Here is a 21,167-nt window from a genome sequence, read left to right on the forward strand (position 1 = left end):
ACAAGAAAAGGACACTGAGCACTGACGCATTTTATACAAGTGATTTCCCTGCCAGCATACTGTAGAGCAGGGGTCTCCAAACTGCGGGCCGGGGGCCAGATGTGGCCCTTTGCTTGGGGCACTGTTCCTCCACTGACACCAACAATGAGACACTATTCCTCCCACTGACACCAACAATAAGACACTATTCCTCCTACTGACACCAACAATAAGACACTATTCCTCCCACTGACACCAACAATAAGACACTATTCCTCCCACTGACACCAACAATAAGACACTATTCCTCCTACTGACACCAAGAATGGGGCACTATTCCTCCCACCGACAACAACAATGGGGCTCTTTTATTCCCACTGCCACCAATGATGGGGCACTATTCCTCCCACTGCCACCAATGATGGGGCACTATTCCTCCCACTGCCACCAATGATGGGGAACTATTTCTCCCACTGCCACCAATGATAGTGAATTATTCCTCCCACTGACACCAATGATAGTGAATTATTCCTCCCACTGACACCAATGATAGGGAATTATTCCTCCCACTGACACCAATGAAAGGGAATTATTCCTCCCACTGCCACCAATGATGGGGCGCTATTCCTCCAACTGCCACCAATGATGGGGCACTATTCCTCCCACTGACACCAATGATAGGGAATTATTCCTCCCACTGACACCAATGATAGGGAATTATTCCTCCCACTGACACCAATGATAGGGTGCTATTACTCCCACTGACACCAATGATAGGGCACTATTCCTCCCATTGACACCAATGATAGGGCACTATTTCTCCCACTGACACCAATGATAGGGTGCTATTACTCCCACTGACACCAATGATGGGGCGCTATTTCTCCCTCTGAAACCAATGATGGGGAGCTATTCCTCCCACTGACACCAATGATAGGGCGCTATTCCTCCCACTGACACCAATGATGGGGCACTATTCCTCCCACAAACACCAATGATGGGGCACTATTCCTCCCACTGACACCAATGATGGGGCACTATTCCTCCCACTGACACCAATGATAGGATGCTATTCCTCCCACTGACACCAATGATGGGGCGCTATTCCTCCCACTGACACCAATGATAGGGCGCTATTTCTCCAACTGACACCAATGATTTGGAGCTATTCCTCCCACTGACACCAATGATGGGGCACTATTCCTCCCACAAACACCAATGATGGGGAACTATTCCTCCCACTGACACCAATGATGGGGCACTATTCCTCCCACGGATACCAACAATAGGGCAATATTCAACCCCCAAATACTAAAGATGGCATTATTTCCATCCATTGAGCCAAGACATTTTCTACTCTCAATAGCCAAAGTCCGGCCCCCCCCGGAAGTCTGAAGGACAGTAACCGGCCCTTAGATATATGGTTTGGAGACTCCTGCTCTAGTGACAGGACCTTTGCTTTCTGTCTGGAAGCATCAGTCTCTCTGTAGACTTTCAACACGCTCCCTACTGAGTCCGAGTTCTTCAATGAGAAAAGCTCATGCTCCCTGCTTATTGGAGAAATCGCTTTCATTTAGCAGAGAGACCATGGCCTCCACACAGAGAGCAAGGGTGCTTCTCTTCAGCATGCTGGCTGGGGACAGGCATTTCTACTCAAGCAGTGGCTGCTTTCTAAAGAAAAGAAACTGTAAAACTTTGCACAATTTTAGTTTTGAAGCACCTAGAATGTATTTAGCCAATTGAATGTTCACTTGGCATTAAAACTTTGCAGCCAGCGATGGCTCCATCCCGAGTTATTGTAGGGACAGTGCAGCCATTGGAACCAGCGCCCCCTAGTGCCACAGGAGGGAGCGCCGTCCTGTTTCTTCAGGCCATACATGCGCAGTGTGTAATCGCTCCTGTCACCTATGATGAGCTCAGCAACTGCAAGAGTACATCCCATCTCTACAATAACTTGGGATGGAGCCGTTGCTGTAAGACTGTATAGAAAAGTGGCAACCACCCCAACCTGTACCTGGCCTTTGCAGTAAGGTGAACATGGAAGGGTAATGTACATCACAAACAAAAGTTTTTCCAGCACACTTACCAGCCAGCCTGCAAAGCAGCCAAATTAACCCTGACAGTTTACATTAAAAAAAGAGGGTTTTGTTTGCACCCATTTGCAAATATATGCGTTATTATGGAGACTCTGGAAATTCAGAGTTAGGACTGCAGTATATACAGAGGTCCCATGGTGTGGGCACTGTGACTTATGAATATACTTGCAAAGGTATGCAAACAAAACCCTCTGATTTTAATGGAAACTGTTAACGTAGACAGGGCCAATTCGATTGTTTTTGCAGGCTGGTTGGTAAGTGTGCTGGGAAATCTTTTGGTTGTTTGTGACAATTATCATATACTGTATGTCATTTGCCATTTTGCCAAAGTGGTCAACTTTAGGTAAACCAGTCAAGCAGTTTAAAAATATGAAACTGACAAAACTGAAAGTCCAACCTAAGAGCCTGAATAGCCACTTCTGTGTCCATCTTTCTCTGATCCATTCTTCACTTTTTTATTCCCGACAACCCAAACTTGATGAAATGAACTCCTCCCACTCACTCATTGGCCAATATGGGTGCTCATATTGGGCAGGGGGTGGGAGCTTAGCTCCAGGCGTCAGGCTTAGCCCTGAAGTCAGATAAATTAAAATACTGTAGAACTAACTTTTTTTTCCCATTTTGGATAGAGTTAGGGTCCTTTCACACGAACAATCCAATCAGATCCGCCTGTCAGTTTTTTAGGCAGATGTGATTGGATCCTCCATGCATTCCTATGGGGCAGCGGATGTCAGCGGAGACATCTCCACTGACACCCGTGCTATCCCCTTCTGATCCTGTCCGTGAAATCCGGACGGATGGAAACCCTATTTTCCATCTGTCCATCGGATCGGATCGGATCAGATGAGAATGGACAGACGGTCCATTCTCATCCGATTCCCCCATAGAGGAGAGCGGGGATCTGACACCTCCCTCTCTGCACACAGAGTGGAGACAGAGCTGTCATCCGCCTGCTCAGCGGGGATCGGTGGATTGATCCCCCGCTGAGCAGAACAGAGTCCGCCGGCAGATGCAGACCGTGTGAAAGACCCTAAGGAAGAGTTATAACCCCTGTGAGTATTATTTTTGCGCTCTGTTTCCCATTGGGAAGATTTCTCTTCACTTCCTGTCCAATAGCCAAACAGGAAGTGGGAGAAAATCTCTGAAAGCAAAGGGAATCTCATGGGGCCCCCCCTGATCACCAGAACTAGTGTTCTCATTGGAAGATTTCCCTTCTATTACTTTTCTGGGGACAACATGAACCCGCACAGATGTCATTCAAATCGCCCCGAACTCGCACAGAAATGCGGGTTTGAAATCATGCGAGTTCAGCTGAATTTCAAACCCGCGTTCAGTGTGAACGGACCCTCAGATATACTTTAAACTTTCAGTAACAAAGTGAAACTGGATCAGAGAGGCACACAGAGGATCAAGTTTCAAATTCTTATAAGGCTTGATGGGTTTCTTTAAGTTGTGTCATTGGTCTCTTTAAGCCACACCCAGAGGCCCCATGCATGCTGGGTATTTAGCCCCGGTGCATGAGGCTTCGGTGTTTCGGTGCAGGACACAGGTGTATCCAAAATATAACAAAATGGGTGGCGCTAGTCTATCCTAGATAGCTCTAGTGATTAAAAATAAATGTGTATAGAAAGTAATGAACGATTCATAATAAATATCAATATCTAAACAACAAAACCATGGTATAACCATAAAAGTCATAAGGCATAATACATGTGATGCAATGAGCTACAAGTTAGTACAATGGTACATATTAAATCTATTGTGACAATATAAAGGTGATGGAAAAAGAAAAAAAAAGAAAAAGTTAAGTTAACAAATAACAAAGTCCAAACTGATGTGAAAACGTGAATCTTCAATAAGTGATCCAAGTGAATGTTGAGTAACACTGTGAATAGATCAGCCACCACCAACATCGAGGAGGCTTACCGGAACAAGTAGACCCAGTTTGGCATACGTCTATTGGGTCAACAGAAGCAGTGGGGAAGGGGAGAGGGTAGTTGAAATCTTTCACACCGCTTTCCACTCTGCTCTCCACACACTGCAATGCTCCACTTCCACCATCAATGGAAACACCTCAGTAAGGGGACCACCGAGTCAATCCAATAAGGCATGGATAGAGTCTTCTCCAGCTAGTGTCAATCAATGAATAATCCGAGGAAAAAGGCAAAAAACCTCCACATAGTGTAAAACCGTAAAATAAGGGGTTATTAACCACTTAAGCCCCGGAAGATTTTACCCCCTTTCTGACCAGGGCCTATTTTGCGATTCGGCACTGCGTGACTTTAACGGACAATTGCGTGGTCGTGCGACGCTGTACCTAAACGAATTTGACGTCCTTTTTTTCCCACAAACAGAGCTTTCTTTTGGTGGTATTTGATCACCTGTGCGATTTTTTGATCATGCGCTATAAACAAAAAAAGAGCGACAATTTTGCAAAAATAACAATATTTTTCACATTTTTTTATATGAAATTCCCCAAAAAATTGAAAAATCAAAATTTTTTAACATTTTTGGCCAATTTGTTTTCTGCTACATATGCTTGGTAAAAAAAAATCACAATAAGCGTATTTTGATTGGTTTGCGCAAAAGTTATTGCGTTTACTAACTAAGGGAAAGATTTTTGTCATTTTTGTTGTTTTTTTTTTAACGAGTAATGGCGGCGATCTGCGATTTTTTTTTTTTTTTTTGTGGGACTGCGACAGATCGGGCCCTTGACTGACATTTTCTGCCACTTTTGGGGGTACCAGTGACATTACTGCAGTAATCAGTGCAATAAATATGAACTGTTACTGTAAAAATGACACTGGCAGGGAAGGGGTTAACTTTATTGGGGAAGGAGGGGTTAAGTGTGTCCCTAGGGGAGTGCTTCTAACTGTGATTGGACATGGCTACTGGTGTAAGAACAGAGATCAACGGTCCTACAAAGTAGAACCGTGTGATCTCCATTTTTACACAGCGGAGAATGACAGGCGGCTTTGTTTACATTAGCCGCCTGCCTTTCTCCCTTCACGGCGCACGATCGCGAGTGACCGGCAGACATCGGGTCCGCCGGTCACACGCACTGACTTGTTAGGGAACGAGCCGCTATTGGCTCACAAGCTAGTGACAGGCTAGTGATGTACCGATACGTCACTTTGCCTGGCCGGGGCTGACCGACGCGGTCGGCAACCGGTTAAAGGTTAACCTCTTGCCAACCGCCCACTGCAGTATTACTGCGGCAGGGCACCTCGGCTGCGCAAATTCACATAGTACTACATGATTTTGTGTACAAGGTTTCGGGCACCGCCGGAGCCGCGCTCCTGCTGTGTTTAGACACAGCAGGAGGCGGGCCGTGGGAGGAAGGTCAGATAAACTGACAGAAGACCCGCCTGCTTATGTAAACAAAGCAGGCGAGTCTTCTGTCAGACAGCAGAGAGAGATCAGGAGTTTCAGCTAAGCTACCACCCCGATTCCTCTGTGCTTGAAACAGAACCTCCCCCACACAGTCAGTAAGCACATTTAGGCATACATTAACCCCTTTGGTCACCCCCAATGTTAACCCCTTCCCTGTCAGTGTCATTTATACAGTAACAGTGCATATTATTTAGCACTAATTACTGTATTAATGTCACTGGTTCCCAAAAAGTGTCAAAAATTTCAGTCAGGGGTCCGATCTGTCGCAGTTACGCTAAAAAACGCTGATCGCCACCATTACTAATAAAAACCAAAAAATAAATAAAAATTCCAAAAATCTATCCCGTAGTTTGTAAACGCTATAACTTTTGTGCAAACCAATTAAAATACGCTTTTTGGGATTTTTTTTTTACCAAATATATGTAGCAGAATACAAATTGTCCTAATCTGATAACAAAATTAGATTTTTTACCTTTTTTATTGGGAATGTTTTATAGCAGAAAGTAAAAAATATGGCGTTTTTTTTTTCAAAATTGTCGCTTTTTTTTTGTTTATAGCGCAAAATCTAAAAACCGCAGAGGTGATCAAATGCCACCAAAAGAAAGCTCTATTTGTGGGAGAAAAAAAGGACATCAATTGTATTTGGGTACAGCATCGCACGACCGGGCAATTTTTCGTTAAAGTAGCGCAGTGCCGAATCGCAAAAGAATGGCCTGGTCATCAGGGGGGTAAAACCTTCCGGAGCTGAAGTGGTTAAGAACACTTACAATTGAGTAGATAAGAAAGCACTTTCAGTAAAATTTTCTGTAGACCACATGGAACGCAATGGCACAAATGGAGCTCGACCCATTTGGATCACTTATTGAAGATTCACGTTTTCACATCAGTTTGGACTTTATTTGTGGAACTTTTTGTTTTTTTTTTTAAAGCGGAGTTCCACCCTAAAAATTATTTTTGGCTTGTCCATTTGCTTTAACCACTTAAGCCCCGGAAGATTTTACCCCCATTCCGACCAGGGGGTATTTTGCGATTCGGCACTGCGTGACTTTAACGGACAATTGCGCGGTCGTGCGACGCTGTACCTAAACAAATTTGGCGTCCTTTTTTTCCCACAAACAGAGCTTTCTTTTGGTGGTATTTGATCACCTGTGCGATTTTTTGATCACGCGCTATAAACAAAAAAAGAGCGTCAATTTTGCAAAAATAGCAATATTTTTCACATTTTTTTATATGAAATTCCCCAAAAAAAAAATTTAAAAATCAAAATTTTTTTACTTTTTCGGTCAATTTGTTTTATGCTACCTATGTTTGGTAAAAAAAATCGCAAAAAGCGTATTTTGATTGGTTTGCGCAAAAGTTATCGCGTTTACTAACAAAGGGAAAGATTTCTGTCATTTTTGTTGTTTTTTTTTTTAACGTGTAATGGCGGCGATCTGCGATTTTTTTTGCGGTACTGCGACATTGCGGCGGACAGATCGGACCCTTGACTGACATTTTTGACACTTTTGGGGTTACCAGTGACATTTCTACAGTAATCAGTGCTATATATATGCACTGTTACTGTAAAAATACACTGGTAGTGAAGGGGTTAACTTTATTTGGGAGGGAGGGGCTGTGTGTATCCCTAGGGGCGTGGTTTCTACTGTGATTGGCTGGGGCTTGAGCTGTATGGACACTGATCAACGGATCTACATACTAGATCCGAGTGATCAGTATCCTAACAGCAAGGAGAATGACAGGTGGCTTGTTTACACAAGCTGCCTGACATTCTCCCTCTCCCCCGCCGAGTGACCGGCGGACATCGGGTCCGCCGGTCACACGCGCGGGGGGGTCCGTGACCACGCGGGAGCGGGAGCGCGCCTCCGGGGGCGCGCGCTCGCTCCCTAGACCCTCACAAGCTAGTGACGTAGCCCTACGTCACTTTGCCTGTGAGGGGCTGACTGCCGACGTAGATCGGCGTTAGGCAGTCGGCAAGTGGTTAAAGTACCTGAAAAAGAATTGGATAATGTACATTTTTTTTTTCTTTTCACTTACCTCGTTTTTAAGGAAAATATACTTACCTTCCTTCCTCTTCCTCCCTCTGCAGACACGGCCGCCGACGTCACTTCCTCCTTCGCATTGCATCCTGGGAGATGAGCGTCATCAATCCCAGGATGCAATGTGAATGGCCGGCCGCCATTCAGAATGCCAATCGCAATCTACAGCACATGCGTGAGATTGCGATCGGCATTCTAGGTAGCCAGTTCCAGGAAGAAGGACACAGCAGGAGACACAGCAGCTTCAGACAACCACAACGGAGATGGCCGCGCTCTGCAATCAATTTTAACCACTTGCCGACCGCCGCACGACAATTTACTGCGGCAGTCAGCCCCTACTGGGCAAAACGACGTAGGGCTACGTCGCTCGCCCACGAGCCTCAAGGGGGGCGAGCGCGCGCCGCCAGGGGTGAGCTCCCGCCCCGGCTTGTTCACTAACATCCCCGCGCGAGTGGCTGGCGGCTCCGATGTCCGCCGGTCACTCGCGATCTCCCGCTGGAGAGGGAGAAAGGCAGGCGGCTGATGTAAACAAAGCCGTCTGTCATTCTCCCTGGTGTAACTGCAGAGACTATACGATCCTGCTATGTAGGATCGTATGTCTCTGTGGTTTCATCACAAGCCACGCCCCCACCACAGTTAGAATAGCGCCCCTAGGGATACATTTAACCAACTGATCACCAATAAAGTTAACCCCTTTCCTGCCAGTGTCATTTTTACAGTAACAGTGCATATTTATAGCACTGATTACTGCAGTAATGTCACTGGTACTCTCAAAAGTGTCAAAAATGTCAGTCAAGAGTCCGATCTGTCCGCCGCAATGTCGCAGTCCCAAAAATCGCAGCTCGCCGCCATTAGTAGTTAAAAAAAACAATAAAAATGACAGAAATCTTTCCCATAGTTAGTAAACGCAATAACTTTTGCGCAAACCAATCAAAATACGCTTATTGCGATTTTTTTTCACCAAAAATATGTAGCAGAAAACAAATTGGCCTAAAATGTTAAAAAATGTTGATTTTTACATTTTTTTGGGGGGGAATTTCATATAAAAAAAATTTGAAATATATTGTTATTTTTTCAAAATTGTCACTCTTTTTTTGTTTATAGCGCAAAAAGTAAAAATCGCACAAGTGATCAAATACCACCAAAAGAAAGCTCTGTTTGTGGGAAAAAAAGGATGTCATTTTCATTTGGGTACAGCGTCGCACGACCGTGCAATTGTCCGTTAAAGTCACGCAGTGCCGAATCGCAAAAGAGGCCCTGGTATTTGAGCAGCCAAATCCTCCGGGGCTTAAGTGGTTAAAGGTAAGTATTTATCTTTATTTCTTTACTGTAATGTGGGGTTAGTGTTAGAGTAATTAGGGATAGATTAGGATTAGGGGGGTATTTTTATCTCAAAAAGTTGTATGTGGCCGGAATTCCGCTTTAATGTCACAATACATTTAATATGTACCATTGTATTAACTTGAAGCTCATTGCATCACATGTATTATGCCTTATGACTTTTATGGTTATACCATGGTTTTGTTGTTTAGATATTGATATTTATCATTACTTTCTATCCACATTTATTTGCAATCACTAGAGCCCCACTTTTTGTATACAGACTGTCTTCTGCTGTGCTGGCTGCTTTCCTATGACTTTTGGTTTAAGCTATTAGCGCGGTATTGTTTGGTTTTTATATGGAGGGCACATCTGCACCTACACACCAGAGCCTCTAACACTGGATGTACTGTCCCGCTGCACTGGGTGTACTGTCCCGCTGCACTGGGTGTACTGTCCCGCTGCACTGGTTGTACTGTCCCGCTGCACCTACACACTGGAGCCTCTTGCACTGGGTGTACTGTCCCGCTGCACTGGTTGTACTGTCCCGCTGCACCTACACACCGGAGCCTCTTGCACTGGGTGTACTGTCCCGCTGCACTGGGTGTACTGTCCCGCTGCACTGGATGTACTGTCCCGCTGCACCTACACACCGGAGCCTCTTGCACTGGGTGTACTGTCCCGCTGCACTGGGTGTACTGTCCCGCTGCACCTACACACCAGAGCCTCTTGCACTGGATGTACTGTCCCGCTGCACTGGGTGTACTGTCCCGCTGCACTGGGTGTACTGTCCCGCTGCACTCGGTGTACTGTCCCGCTGCACCTACACACTGGAGCCTCTTGCACTGGGTGTACTGTCCCGCTGCACTGGTTGTACTGTCCCGCTGCACCTACACACCGGAGCCTCTTGCACTGGGTGTACTGTCCCGCTGCACTGGGTGTACTGTCCCGCTGCACTGGTTGTACTGTCCCGCTGCACCTACACACCGGAGCCTCTTGCACTGGGTGTACTGTCCCGCTGCACTGGGTGTACTGTCCCGCTGCACTGGATGTACTGTCCCGCTGCACCTACACACCGGAGCCTCTTGCACTGGGTGTACTGTCCCGCTGCACCTACACACCGAAGCCTCTTGCACTGGGGCTCATCATCCAATAACGCCATTCATGGTTTTAATTCACACAAATGTTCCCTTCTCTTTCTGAAACATTTAAGAGATTTGCACTCACTTGACTCCATAGCTCATGATGATCAGTCCAATCAGAATCCCAACAGTGCCATCCAGATACCAGACGGAGGGGTGGTGCTTGTAAACCTCAGCGCTGATCAGAATAGAGAATCCCATGACGCCACCAACCAGTGAGTTGAATCCTATAAAGATACAAGCATTAAAAATACGGTACAATTTCATAAAGCACTGTAGCTCTGTGTCCGACTTTTATTATAAACTTCATACATTTTATCATCGTCAATGTGACAATGTCGCCATCTCCTTTTCTCTCCAGAAGAACAGTGCCATCATTGTTCAGGCATCATCCATCTACTTCTTAGAGTGAGATGTCAGCTCAGTGATGACTCTGCCTGTGCAGATTTTGTCCGTGTTTTTTACAAATGTCTGCCACAGATCAGCCCCCGCTACAGCCTCTCACTACAACGTTACAATGTTGCAGTCTGATCACTGGGGGAAGAGGAGACTGAGGAAATGCTTCTTCCTACCTGCAGCTGACAGATGCCATCTTCTCAGGCACTGAACTTGAGCTTAATGATAAAAAGTGGGGCTGCCCCATACTACAAGGGTTCATTGCTCATTTAGGTGGACTGCAAAAAGCAGTTTTACTTACCTGGTCCTCTTCTCCTCCAGCAGCCAGCCCTCCCCCGTACTACGCTTCCCCGCTGACAGCTGAATGAAAGATAAAACATTGCCGGCAACATCCCACGCCAAAATTAAAAATAAAAAACTGTGTGGGTCCCCCCCCCCCCACCATCCATATCAGACCTTTATCCAAGAATGAAGCCTGGCAGGACAGAAAGTAGGGAGGGGGGGCCGGGGGGGGAGCAAGCCACATGTCCTTAACATGGGGCTGGATGCTTTGGGGCAGGGGGGCTCTGCCCAAAAGCACCTTGCCCCATGTTGATAGGGACAAGGGCCTCTTCCCGACAACCCTGGGTGGTGTTTAAGGGGGTCTGCGGGCAGGGGGCTTATCAGAATCTGGAAGCCCTTTTTAACAAGGGGGCCCCAAGATCCCCCCCCCCCCAATGTGAATGAGTATGGGGTACAGTGTAAGTATGGATTTTGAGGGGGGAGGGATTCACCTTAAAATCCATACCAGACAAAAAGGACTCCCATGCTGTTTTTTTTTTTTTTTGTATTGCCAGCAATTTAAATGTCATTTAGTTTTCTCTATATACTGTATGTCACTTTTGCTGCAGCAGGTTCTATACACGGTAAAGACCCCCCCAGGCACTATTTTTAACCACTTGCCAACCGGCCGCATTACATATATTGCGCAATAGCCAGTAGGGGGAGCCAATCAGCAGGTCCGGCAGACATGATGTCGGCCGGCCTACCGCGATCGCTCCCCAGAGAGACAGAACAGCGGTCTGCCGATGTAAACAAGGCCGACTGCCGTTCTGTCAGAGATGGACACAGTGATTTTCTGTTCCTGCTATTTAGGAACACGGATCTCTGTGTTCATCTAGTGAGTCCACCCCCCACACAGTTAGTAAGAACCCCCTAGGGACACATTTAACCCTTTGATCGCCCCTGGTGTTAACCCCTTCCCTGCCAGTGTCATTAGTACAGTAACAGCTAAAAATCGCTAATCACCGACATTACTGGTAAAAAAATAATGTAAATAAAAATGACATAAATCTATCCCCTAGTTTGTAGATGCAATAACTTTTGAGAAAACCAATCAATATACACTTACTGGAATTTTGTTTACCAAAACTATGTAGCAGAATACATATTGGCCTAAATATATGAAAAAATTAGATTTTTTTTTTTATTGGATGTGTTAGCAGAAGGTAAAAAATATTGTTTTTTTTTTTTTTTTTTTATAATTATCGCTCTTTTTTTGTTTATAGCATAAAAATAAAAACCGTGATCAAATCATATCACCAAAAGAAAGCTCTATTTGTGGGGGGAAAAAGGACATCAATTTTTTTTTTTTTTTTGGGTACAGCGTCGCACGACCGTGCGATTGTCAGTTAAGGTAACTAAAAGGATAATTGTCCTAATCAATCATCCGATCTGTCCGCCACAATGTCGCAGTCCCGCAAAAAAAAATCGCGGATCACCGCCATTACTCGTTGAAAAAAAAAACAACAAAAATGACAAAAATCTTTCCCTTTGTTAGTAAACGCGATAACTTTTGCGCAAACCAATCAAAATACGCTTTTTGCGATTTTTTTTTACCAAACATATGTAGCATAAAACAAATTGGCCGAAAATGTTAAAAAAATTTTGATTTTTACATTTTTTTTGGGGAATTTCATATAAAAAAATGTGAAAAATATTGTTATTTTTGCAAAATTGACGCTCTTGTTTTGTTTATAGCGCATGATCAAAAAATCGCACAGGTGATCAAATACCACCAAAAGAAAGCTCTGTTTGTGGGAAAAAAATTACGTCAAATTCTTTTAGGTACAGCGTCGCACGACCGCGCAACTGTCCGTTAAAGTCACGCAGTAAAAAAATCGCAAAAAACCCCCTGGTCAGGAAGGGGGTAAAATCTTCCGGGGCTTAAGTGGTTAAGGGGGGGGGGTGAAACCTTCTGGAGCTGAAGTGGTTAAAGGTACTTTTCAATTTTATTGTTTCACTTTAAGCATCATTAAAATCACTGCTCCTGTAAAAACAATATAAAAAAAAACAAAAAACAAATGTATGCATTGATACATCATGTCCCCCAGGGCAGTACCCGGGCCCCATACCCTTTTTATGGCCAACAACTTGCATATAAGCCTTCAAAATGGGGACTTTTGATGTTTCAAGTTCAGGTCCCATAGACTTTAATAGGGTTTGGGTTCCAACTTTTGCGATGTCCGAGAGCTCTGGTGCCAACCGAACTGGGCGTGTTTGGCCCAACTCTAGTGTGCAATGTGTTCTGGACACACGGGCCCCAAGGGGAGATGGGGCCTTCTGTGCTCTCACTCACTGCAGGAGTCTGTAGTCCCCCCCCCCTGGCAGTCCCCCCGGCAGTCTTCAGTTCAGCTTTGCTCGACCCTTTGCCTGCACATGGATTACCTGCATGCTCTAACGCAGCACGCAATGCACAATAAACGCGTTGGTCCCATGCAGTGCAGTTCATTCTGAACGGCAATCCAACACACCTTCCGACTGACGTGCCTGGTGCTAACATGTTGCAGTGCAATTCTCTGCCAAATAATGGTAAATGCATCATTTTCTGCCAGAGAAACCCAACTCCAAATGAGTATCACTGCATTTTCCCAACGCATTCACCTTGTGGCGCCATGCTGCAGTAAAACACGTGCTGACGCGCACCTTACCACAATGCCATCGTATGAATGGGCCTTCTCACCTTCAAAACCTGCCCATGGAAATGATGGTCAGTAAGCAATATGATTGCGGCAATGGATATAAGATGTTTTCTTATAAGGATGTGGACACAGCGAGCAATAAAATACAGAACGGATATCAATATTCAGCGATGTGTCCCCGTTCTTTATTACAAATCAATATTTAATTCCAGTCATTTTAATTTCTCAAATTGTAGCCGAGGGTGATTCCTAATGAATGAGTTACCATTGCAGTATAAAGAGTGAGATGGGGGAATCTGCCAGGAGAGAAGAAAGAATTTATCAGTGTCAGGAGCCTGGTGTCAGTCCTATTCAGGACGAAGCTTCCAGCACTGACAACTAATATGAATGGTACCTGCCCAGCATTTTATCCCTTCCATCTGTAGCGCTACCCTCATAAGGGCCGCTGGATTTTTGGGTCTCCCTTTGCAGGCACAGCCAGGCAACAGGTATTTTCAGCACACATTCTGTAGGCAGAAACCAGTCCAAGGGCTTTGTTTTGTGTTTTAGTTTATTAGGGGAATCGGCTTGGGTGGGGAAATGGTGGAATGGGATGCCCAGATCTGAAGTATAATAGAGCTTGAGGACATGCAACAAACTGTCTCTGGCTTCCAGAAAAAGGCACAAGGCTATGTTCCAGGAGAACAATCTGAATAGCTTAATTCTGAACTTCTAACTGCAGGTACTCTCCCTGCTCAGAGTAATACCAAAGCACCTGGCTCCTCACTAGAATCCCCAAGCACAGGTGTAGTATAGCTATGATGACTTGATTGGCTCTATGCTGTCCCTTGTAGGTGGCTAGCTGGATATTGCACCTGGCTGCTACTCCTCTATAGGTTCTGGAGTATAAAATTGAGGCTACTCACTTAGTCCCTTGTAAAGGTCCTGTAGCTCCTGTGGGGAATGTTAAACAGGTGTCCTGCTGGACAGGTCCCAATGGCTGCCAGGGTGGTTTAGCTAAGCCTAGCTGAGGCTGAAGGGGTGTGAGGCTTCCTGAACTGGCATCCTGCTGGACAGTTCCCAATGGCTGCCAGGGTGGTTTAGCTAAGCCTAGCTGAGGCTGAAGGGGTGTGAGGCTTCCTGAACTGGCATCCTGCTGGACAGTTCCCAATGGCTGCCAGGGTGGTTCAGCTAAGCCTAGCTGAGGCTGAAGGGGTGTGAGGCTTCCTGAACTGGCTTTCCTCTCTGGCTCCTTCCTTCTTACCCCTTCTGCCTTGAGGCAAAGCCCCCCCCCCCAGCACAGGGGTCCCCTCCCAGGCCACTGAACTCTGGACTTTCTGCCCCCACATGGCCAGGCTCAAAAATACTTATGGGCTATCTCTCCACCTTCTGCGCTATCCTCACCCAAGGATTGGAGGAAAGGCCATAAATACTGTATTTAGGCCTCATCTCTGCCCCTCTGCCCTCTAAGTTCTAGAACTCTCCAGGAGCTTCTAGAAGCCCAGGGGAGGCACAGAGACTCAGCCCTCTGAGCTCTGCCAAACAAACTCTCAATAAATAAACCCCCAGCTCCTCTGGCTACAACAAGAGCTCAACTAAATTTACTTACCGTGCACAGGGGGTGCTACACATCAATTTTCCCTCCCAATATTTTTTATTTAAATAGAATGTGGAAGTGTTAGAGTCTCTCTCTGTTTTTCTTTTTCAATACTGTCTGTGACCCTCATACTATATGTCCTGGTGACATAGAAAGTGATAGGAAATCCAACAGTTGTCACTGAAACAAGAGGTGAGGAGATATCTTCCAATAGGGACACTAGTTCTGTTGATAACTGTCTAATAGGGAATTTCCCTTTACTTTGAGGGTACTTTAATGGGTACTGAACTTGCAGTGTACATTCTATGTAAACTCTGTATGTTCTGTGCTGTGCATGTTGTGTACTATCTCTGTACACTCTGTGTGCTTCATACTGTGTATGCTGTGTGCTCTTTACACTCTGTGCGCTTCATACTGTGTATGCTGTGTGCTCTGTACACTCTGTGTGCTTCATACTGTGTATGCTGTGTGCTCTGTATACTCTGTGTGCTTCATACTGTGTATGCTGTGTGCTCTTTACACTCCGTGCACTTCATACTGTGTATGATGTGTGCTCTGTACACTCTGTGCGCTTCCTACTGTGTATGCTGTGTGCTCTGTACACTCTGTGTGCTTCATACTGTGTATGCTGTGTGCTCTATACACTCTGTGTGCTTCATACTGTGTATGCTGTGTGCACTGTGTGCTCTGTACACTCTGTGCACTTCATACTGTGTATGCTGTGTGCTCTGTACACTCCGTGCGCTTCATACTGTGTATGATGTGTGCTCTGTACACTCTGTGTGCTTCATACTGTGTATGCTGCATGCTCTGTACACTCTGTGCGCTTCATACTGTGTATGATGTGTGCTCTGTACACTCTGTGCACTTCATACTGTGTATGCTGTGTGCTCTGTACACTCTGTGCACTTCATACTTTGTATGATGTGTGCTCTGTACACTCTGTGTGCTTCATGCTGTGTATGCTGTGTGCTCTGTACACTCTGTGTGCTTCCTACTGTGTGTGCTGTGTGCTCTGTACACTTTGTGTGCTTCATACTGTGTATGCTGTCTGCGCTGTGTGCTCCATTCACTATGTGCACTTCATACTGTGTATGATGTGTGCTCTGTACACTCTGTGCGCTTCATGTTGTGTATGCTGTGTGCTATGTACACTCTGTGCGCTTCATACTGTGTATGCTGTGTGCTCTTTACACTCTGTGTGCTTCCTACTGTGTGTGCTGTGTGCTCTGTACACTTTGTGTGCTTCATACTGTGTATGCTGTGTGCGCTGTGTGCTCCGTTCACTATGTGCACTTCATACTGTGTATGATGTGTGCTCTGTACACTCTGTGTGCTTCATGCTGTGTGCTCTGTACACTCTGTGTGCTTCATGCTGTGTATGCTGTGTGCTCTGTACACTCGGTGCGCTTCATGCTGTGTATGCTGTGTGCTCTGTACACTCTGTGCGCTTCATGTTGTGTATGCTGTGTGCTCTGTACACTTTGTGTGCTTCATACTGTGTATGCTGTGTGCGCTGTGTGCTCCGTTCACTGTGTGCACTTCATACTGTGTATGCTGTGTGCTCTGAACACTCTGTGTGCTTCATGCTGTGTATGCTGTGTGTTCTGTACACTCTGTGCGAATCGTACTGTGTTTGCTGTGTGCTCTGTATGCTCTGTGCACGGTGTATGCTCAGTGCTGTGTATGTTGTGTACATGCTCTGTACTCTGTACACTCTGTGCTGTGTATGTGGTGTACATGCTCTGTACTCTGTACACTCTGTGCACTGTGTATGCTCTGTGCTGTGTATGTTGTGTACATGCTGTGTACTCTGTACACTCTGTGCTGTGTATGTTGTGTACATGCTGTGTACTCTGTACACTCTGTGCTGTGTATGTGTTGTACATGTTCTGTACTCTGTACACTCTGTGCACTGTGTATGCTCTGTGCTGTGTATGTTGTGTACATGCTGTGTACTCTGTACACTCTGTGCTGTGTATGTTGTGTACATGCTGTGTACTCTGTACACTCTGTGCTGTGTATGATGTGTACATGCTGTGTACTCTGTACACTCTGTGCTGTGTATGTTGTGTACATGCTGTGTACTCTGTACACTCTGTGCTGTGTATGTGTTGTACATGTTCTGTACTCTGTACACTCTGTGCACGGTGTATGCTCTGTGCTGTGTATGTGATGTACATGCTCTGTACTCTGCACACTCTGTGCACGGTGTATGCTCTGTGCTGTGTATGTGGTGTACATGCTCTGTACTCTGCACACTCTGTGCACGGTGTATGCTCTGTGCTGTGTATGTGGTGTACATGCTGTATTTAAGTTACATTTTCTTTTTAAAACATCCTTGTATATCCTTACCATGGTCTATTGTGTTATAGATGAGGCCTCCCTCTTCTCGGTCCCTGGACTGCTATTACCAGAGCTGAAAATAGTTCCTGTACACTCAGTAAAATGTCTGCAGATATTCCTCTGCGGTTTGCGTCTAATCCCCATCTATTATCTAAGCGCCGGTTGGTAAGTACAGCTCAGCACAAATTATATTAGTATGTTGGAGCATCTGCTGGTCCGCAGAGAACAGCGTATTCCAGGCCTTTCTGTAATTAAATCTGACCAGAGGGGGTCCGGGCCGCAGCCAAAATCTGGAAGATGCTACACTAGCAGTGTTAACCCCTTCTCTACCATTACAACATATTACATCGCCTAAATCAACTGAAACGTAAAAACGATTATCTTGATGTAAGTTATCTTATTCATAAGTGTGAATATTTTCAAATATACCTTGTAATTACATATATAGTACTGTGCAAACGTTTTGAAGAAATGTAAAGTAAGAATGCTTTCCAAAATATATATTTTAATTGTTTATTTTTATTCATTTACAAAATGCAAAGTGAGCAAACAGAAGAAAAATCAAATCAATATTTGATGTGACTACCTTTTGGCATCAAACAGCATCAATGTGTACACTTGCACAAAATCATGGATTTTGTAGAATTAGAGTCAGGTGTATGAACCGATTTTACCTAGCAAGTGCCAATTATTATCAATTTCATATGTAGTTTGAAATAAAGTCATTAACTGAATCAGAAACAGCTGTTTAGGAGGCTTAAAATTGGGTGAGGAGCAGCCAAACTCTGCTACTAAGGTTGAGAAAGACAGTTCATGTCACAGGTCATACACCACATGGAAAGAAAGAGCACAGCACCGAGACACAAGGTAGTTACTGCATCAGCAAGGTCTCTCCCAGGCAATGAATTTAAAGCAGACTGGGCTTTCAGGATGTGCTGTTCAAGCTCTTTTGAAGAAGCACAAAGAAACGGGCAACACTGAGGACCGTAGGCGAAGTTTGTTGGGTAATGCAGCAGATGAAAGACACATTGTGACAGTACTCACCGTCACTGGAAGTTAAAGACAGATGATTAATGGTTTGAATTGCTTTAGATGGGACGGTCATATTTGCCAGCCATATCTCCATATAGGAATATAAAGATTTATTCCCAATTGCCATGAAATCTGTTCTTCCTAAATGCTGGGTATATTACATATCTTTCAATGTCAGACAGGCATTCCTTTTGTTGTGTATTGGGAGGGAATGTGGATTGCCCTTTCGCATTGTTAAGTGTTAACAACCTCCCATTGTTCTGTGTCTGGCTATTGTGTACATTGATTGCCCCCTGGGGCTTCTGTCTCATTACACATAACAGTCCTTCTAATCAAGCTATTGGACCAATCCCTGCTGACTCATTTTCAAGTCCTCATTTGCATGGCTAAGGAAGACCTGAAGGAGGACTACATGTACTTTACAATTGACCAATAGGAAAACGGTTGTTGGGGGCGGGATGTTCCAAATTCTGTATAAAAGTGTGTTGTGTACTTCCAATAAAGGTCTTCCTGTTTGAACATACATACATACATACTGCCTGGTGTTCGTTCTAATGGATTCCGAACGGCACATAGCTGTAGTTCGGATCCCGGAGCCTTGGATGAGCGAACCATCAGACGTTACGATCTGCAAGCTGACTCACTAGTAGCAGAGGAGTGTCGGGAGAGCGGAAGCGAGCAAGCAAGGGTCTCGTTAGACACATCATGCTTACTTCCCTTCAACTTCGAAAGACGTCCAGCAATGTCATCAGCACAGAACTGGTGGAACCCAGTGAGACCCAGGTACACCCAACTACTGCCCAGAGAAGTCTGGCCAGAAGTGGTTTTTCATGGAAGAGATGCAGCTAAGGAGCCATACCTCCGATGAGGAAACAAGGCTAAGTGACTCAACTATGCATGAAAATATAGGAACTGGGGTGCATTGTCACAAGTCATACACAATGGGAAATATTTGGCTGTAGCAGGAGGCAGTTTGTTGGGAGAAGGGCTGGAGAGCGGGGCAATAATGAGTGTCTGCAGGCAACAGTGAAGCATGGTGGAGGTTCCTTGCAGGTTTGGGGCTGCATTTCTGCAAATGGAGTTTGAGATTTGGTTAGGATCAAAAGGTGTCCTCAATGCAGATACATCTCCATCGTGCCATACCATCAGGGAAGCGTGTGATTGGCCTCCAATGTATTCTGCTGCAGGACAACCCTAAACATGCAGTCAATGTCATTAAAAATTATCTTCAGTATAGAGAAGATCAATGAGTCCTGGAAGTGATGGTTTGGCCCCCATAGAGCCCTAAACTCAACATCATGGAGTCTGTCTGGGATTACTTGAAGAGACAGAAGGATTTGAGGCAGCCAACATCCACAGAAGATCTGTGCTTAGTTCTCTAAGATGTTTGGAACAACCTATCTGCCGAGTTCCTTCAAAAACTGTATGAAAGTGTACCTAGAAGAATTGATGCTGTTTTGAAGGCAAAGGGCGGTCACACCAAATATTGATTTGATTTGGATTTCTCTTCTGTTCATTTACTTTCTATTTTGTTAATTGATAAAAAATAAAATATTAACACTTCTATTTCTGAAAGCATTCCTAACTTACAGCATTTTTCACATCTGCTTAAAACTTTTGCACAGTATTGTATATATGCCATATTTACATATACAGGTTCTCCTCCTTACTTTGCTACTTATTTTTACACTGGAAATTCAGGAGTCAGCTGATTCAGCGAAAACAATGCACTCTCTGTGTGTCTTATATCCTGACAGTGGTTAAGAAAGAGACAAAGTAAGGAGGTGATGGAGGTAAATTGGGTAATGCATTTAAGCCTGGTTCACACCTATGCATTTTTTAGTGCGTTTTCAGTTTTGCAGAAACACACTACAGTTCATTTAACATGGTTTCCTATGGGTCATGTTCACATCTGTGCATTTTATGGAAAGGGCCAATTACTTTTTTCTGGTTTTTGGTTCCAGAGACTTCAATGGATCAAAAATGTGTATTGAAAAATGCATCAGAAATATGCAAACTTGTACCTGCATAGGTAAAAACCAGGCCTTCAAGGTAAAAACTATATTTAAAAAAAAAAACACAACAAAAACCTCTAAATATAAAGTATTTCTCATAAAATTAACTACACATTCCTCTATTTTCCATTTCCTGCAAGCTACTGAGGGTAATTCTAACTAAAAAATTAAAATATATGTTTTGGGCTGTATTGACATTTGTAAAAAATGCCTGATAAATCTACCTTTTCATTATTTGTGTTGGAATAGCTTCCACTCAATCCCAAGTCATTTTCTTTCCAAGTACCCATTTAAGGAGTTATAACTTACCATCAGTGATCAGCGCTCGACTCGTCAGGACTCTTCCCAACATGAATTTTACAACGGCCAATAGGGAGCAGAGGATCCCACTTAATATGGAGACACTGAACAGAAAGCTATCCTGCAAGAAAGAGAGAGCACTAGGTTAAAAAATCCAGGATAGGTGCTCTTATGTATCACACATCTGCCAGTGTTTCAGGACCATGGACAGCACATGATGCATTACATCAAACTCTAGTAACATTGCAGATTTAAATGGAATGTATATTAGCCTTGTACATTTTTTTTTAATTTCTTAATCTCAATAGTTAAAAACAATTCAAATACTTTAGTCCAATACATAAGAAAATCTGAACATAAAAAATAGAACTTTTCTTGTTCGGCCAGCAGGTAAAGTGTTAAGCTCCTTTTCAAATTTTCCAGACTTTCATTGTCAGGACCTGGATTACCTGCTGGTGGCGCTGTGGCCTCCCTGGGTGGAGGGTTGTACCGTAATTCCAGTGTCCACTAACGGGTGTCTCACAGCAGCCAGCAGATCCCAGTAATCAGTTTCCACCTGATGCTGGCTGCTGGGAA

The 21,167-nt window shown here is 44.6% G+C and overlaps 1 protein-coding gene across 1 annotated transcript in view; it reads right to left on the minus strand.

The window, feature by feature from the left end:
* TMEM163 (transmembrane protein 163) overlaps positions 1-21,167 on the minus strand; it is a 307,309-nt gene that overhangs the window by 572 nt on the left and 285,570 nt on the right. The window contains exons 6-7 of the mRNA XM_082260950.1: positions 20,601-20,712; positions 10,052-10,193 (exon numbers count right to left, since the gene is read on the minus strand). Of these exons, the coding sequence (XP_082117076.1) occupies positions 10,052-10,193; positions 20,601-20,712 (254 nt within the window). The remainder of the gene's footprint in view (positions 1-10,051; positions 10,194-20,600; positions 20,713-21,167) is intronic.

This window comes from Pelophylax lessonae (genome assembly GCF_965119305.1).
Source record: "Pelophylax lessonae genome assembly, chromosome: 6".
In the NCBI taxonomy this organism is placed as follows: domain Eukaryota; kingdom Metazoa; phylum Chordata; class Amphibia; order Anura; family Ranidae; genus Pelophylax; species Pelophylax lessonae.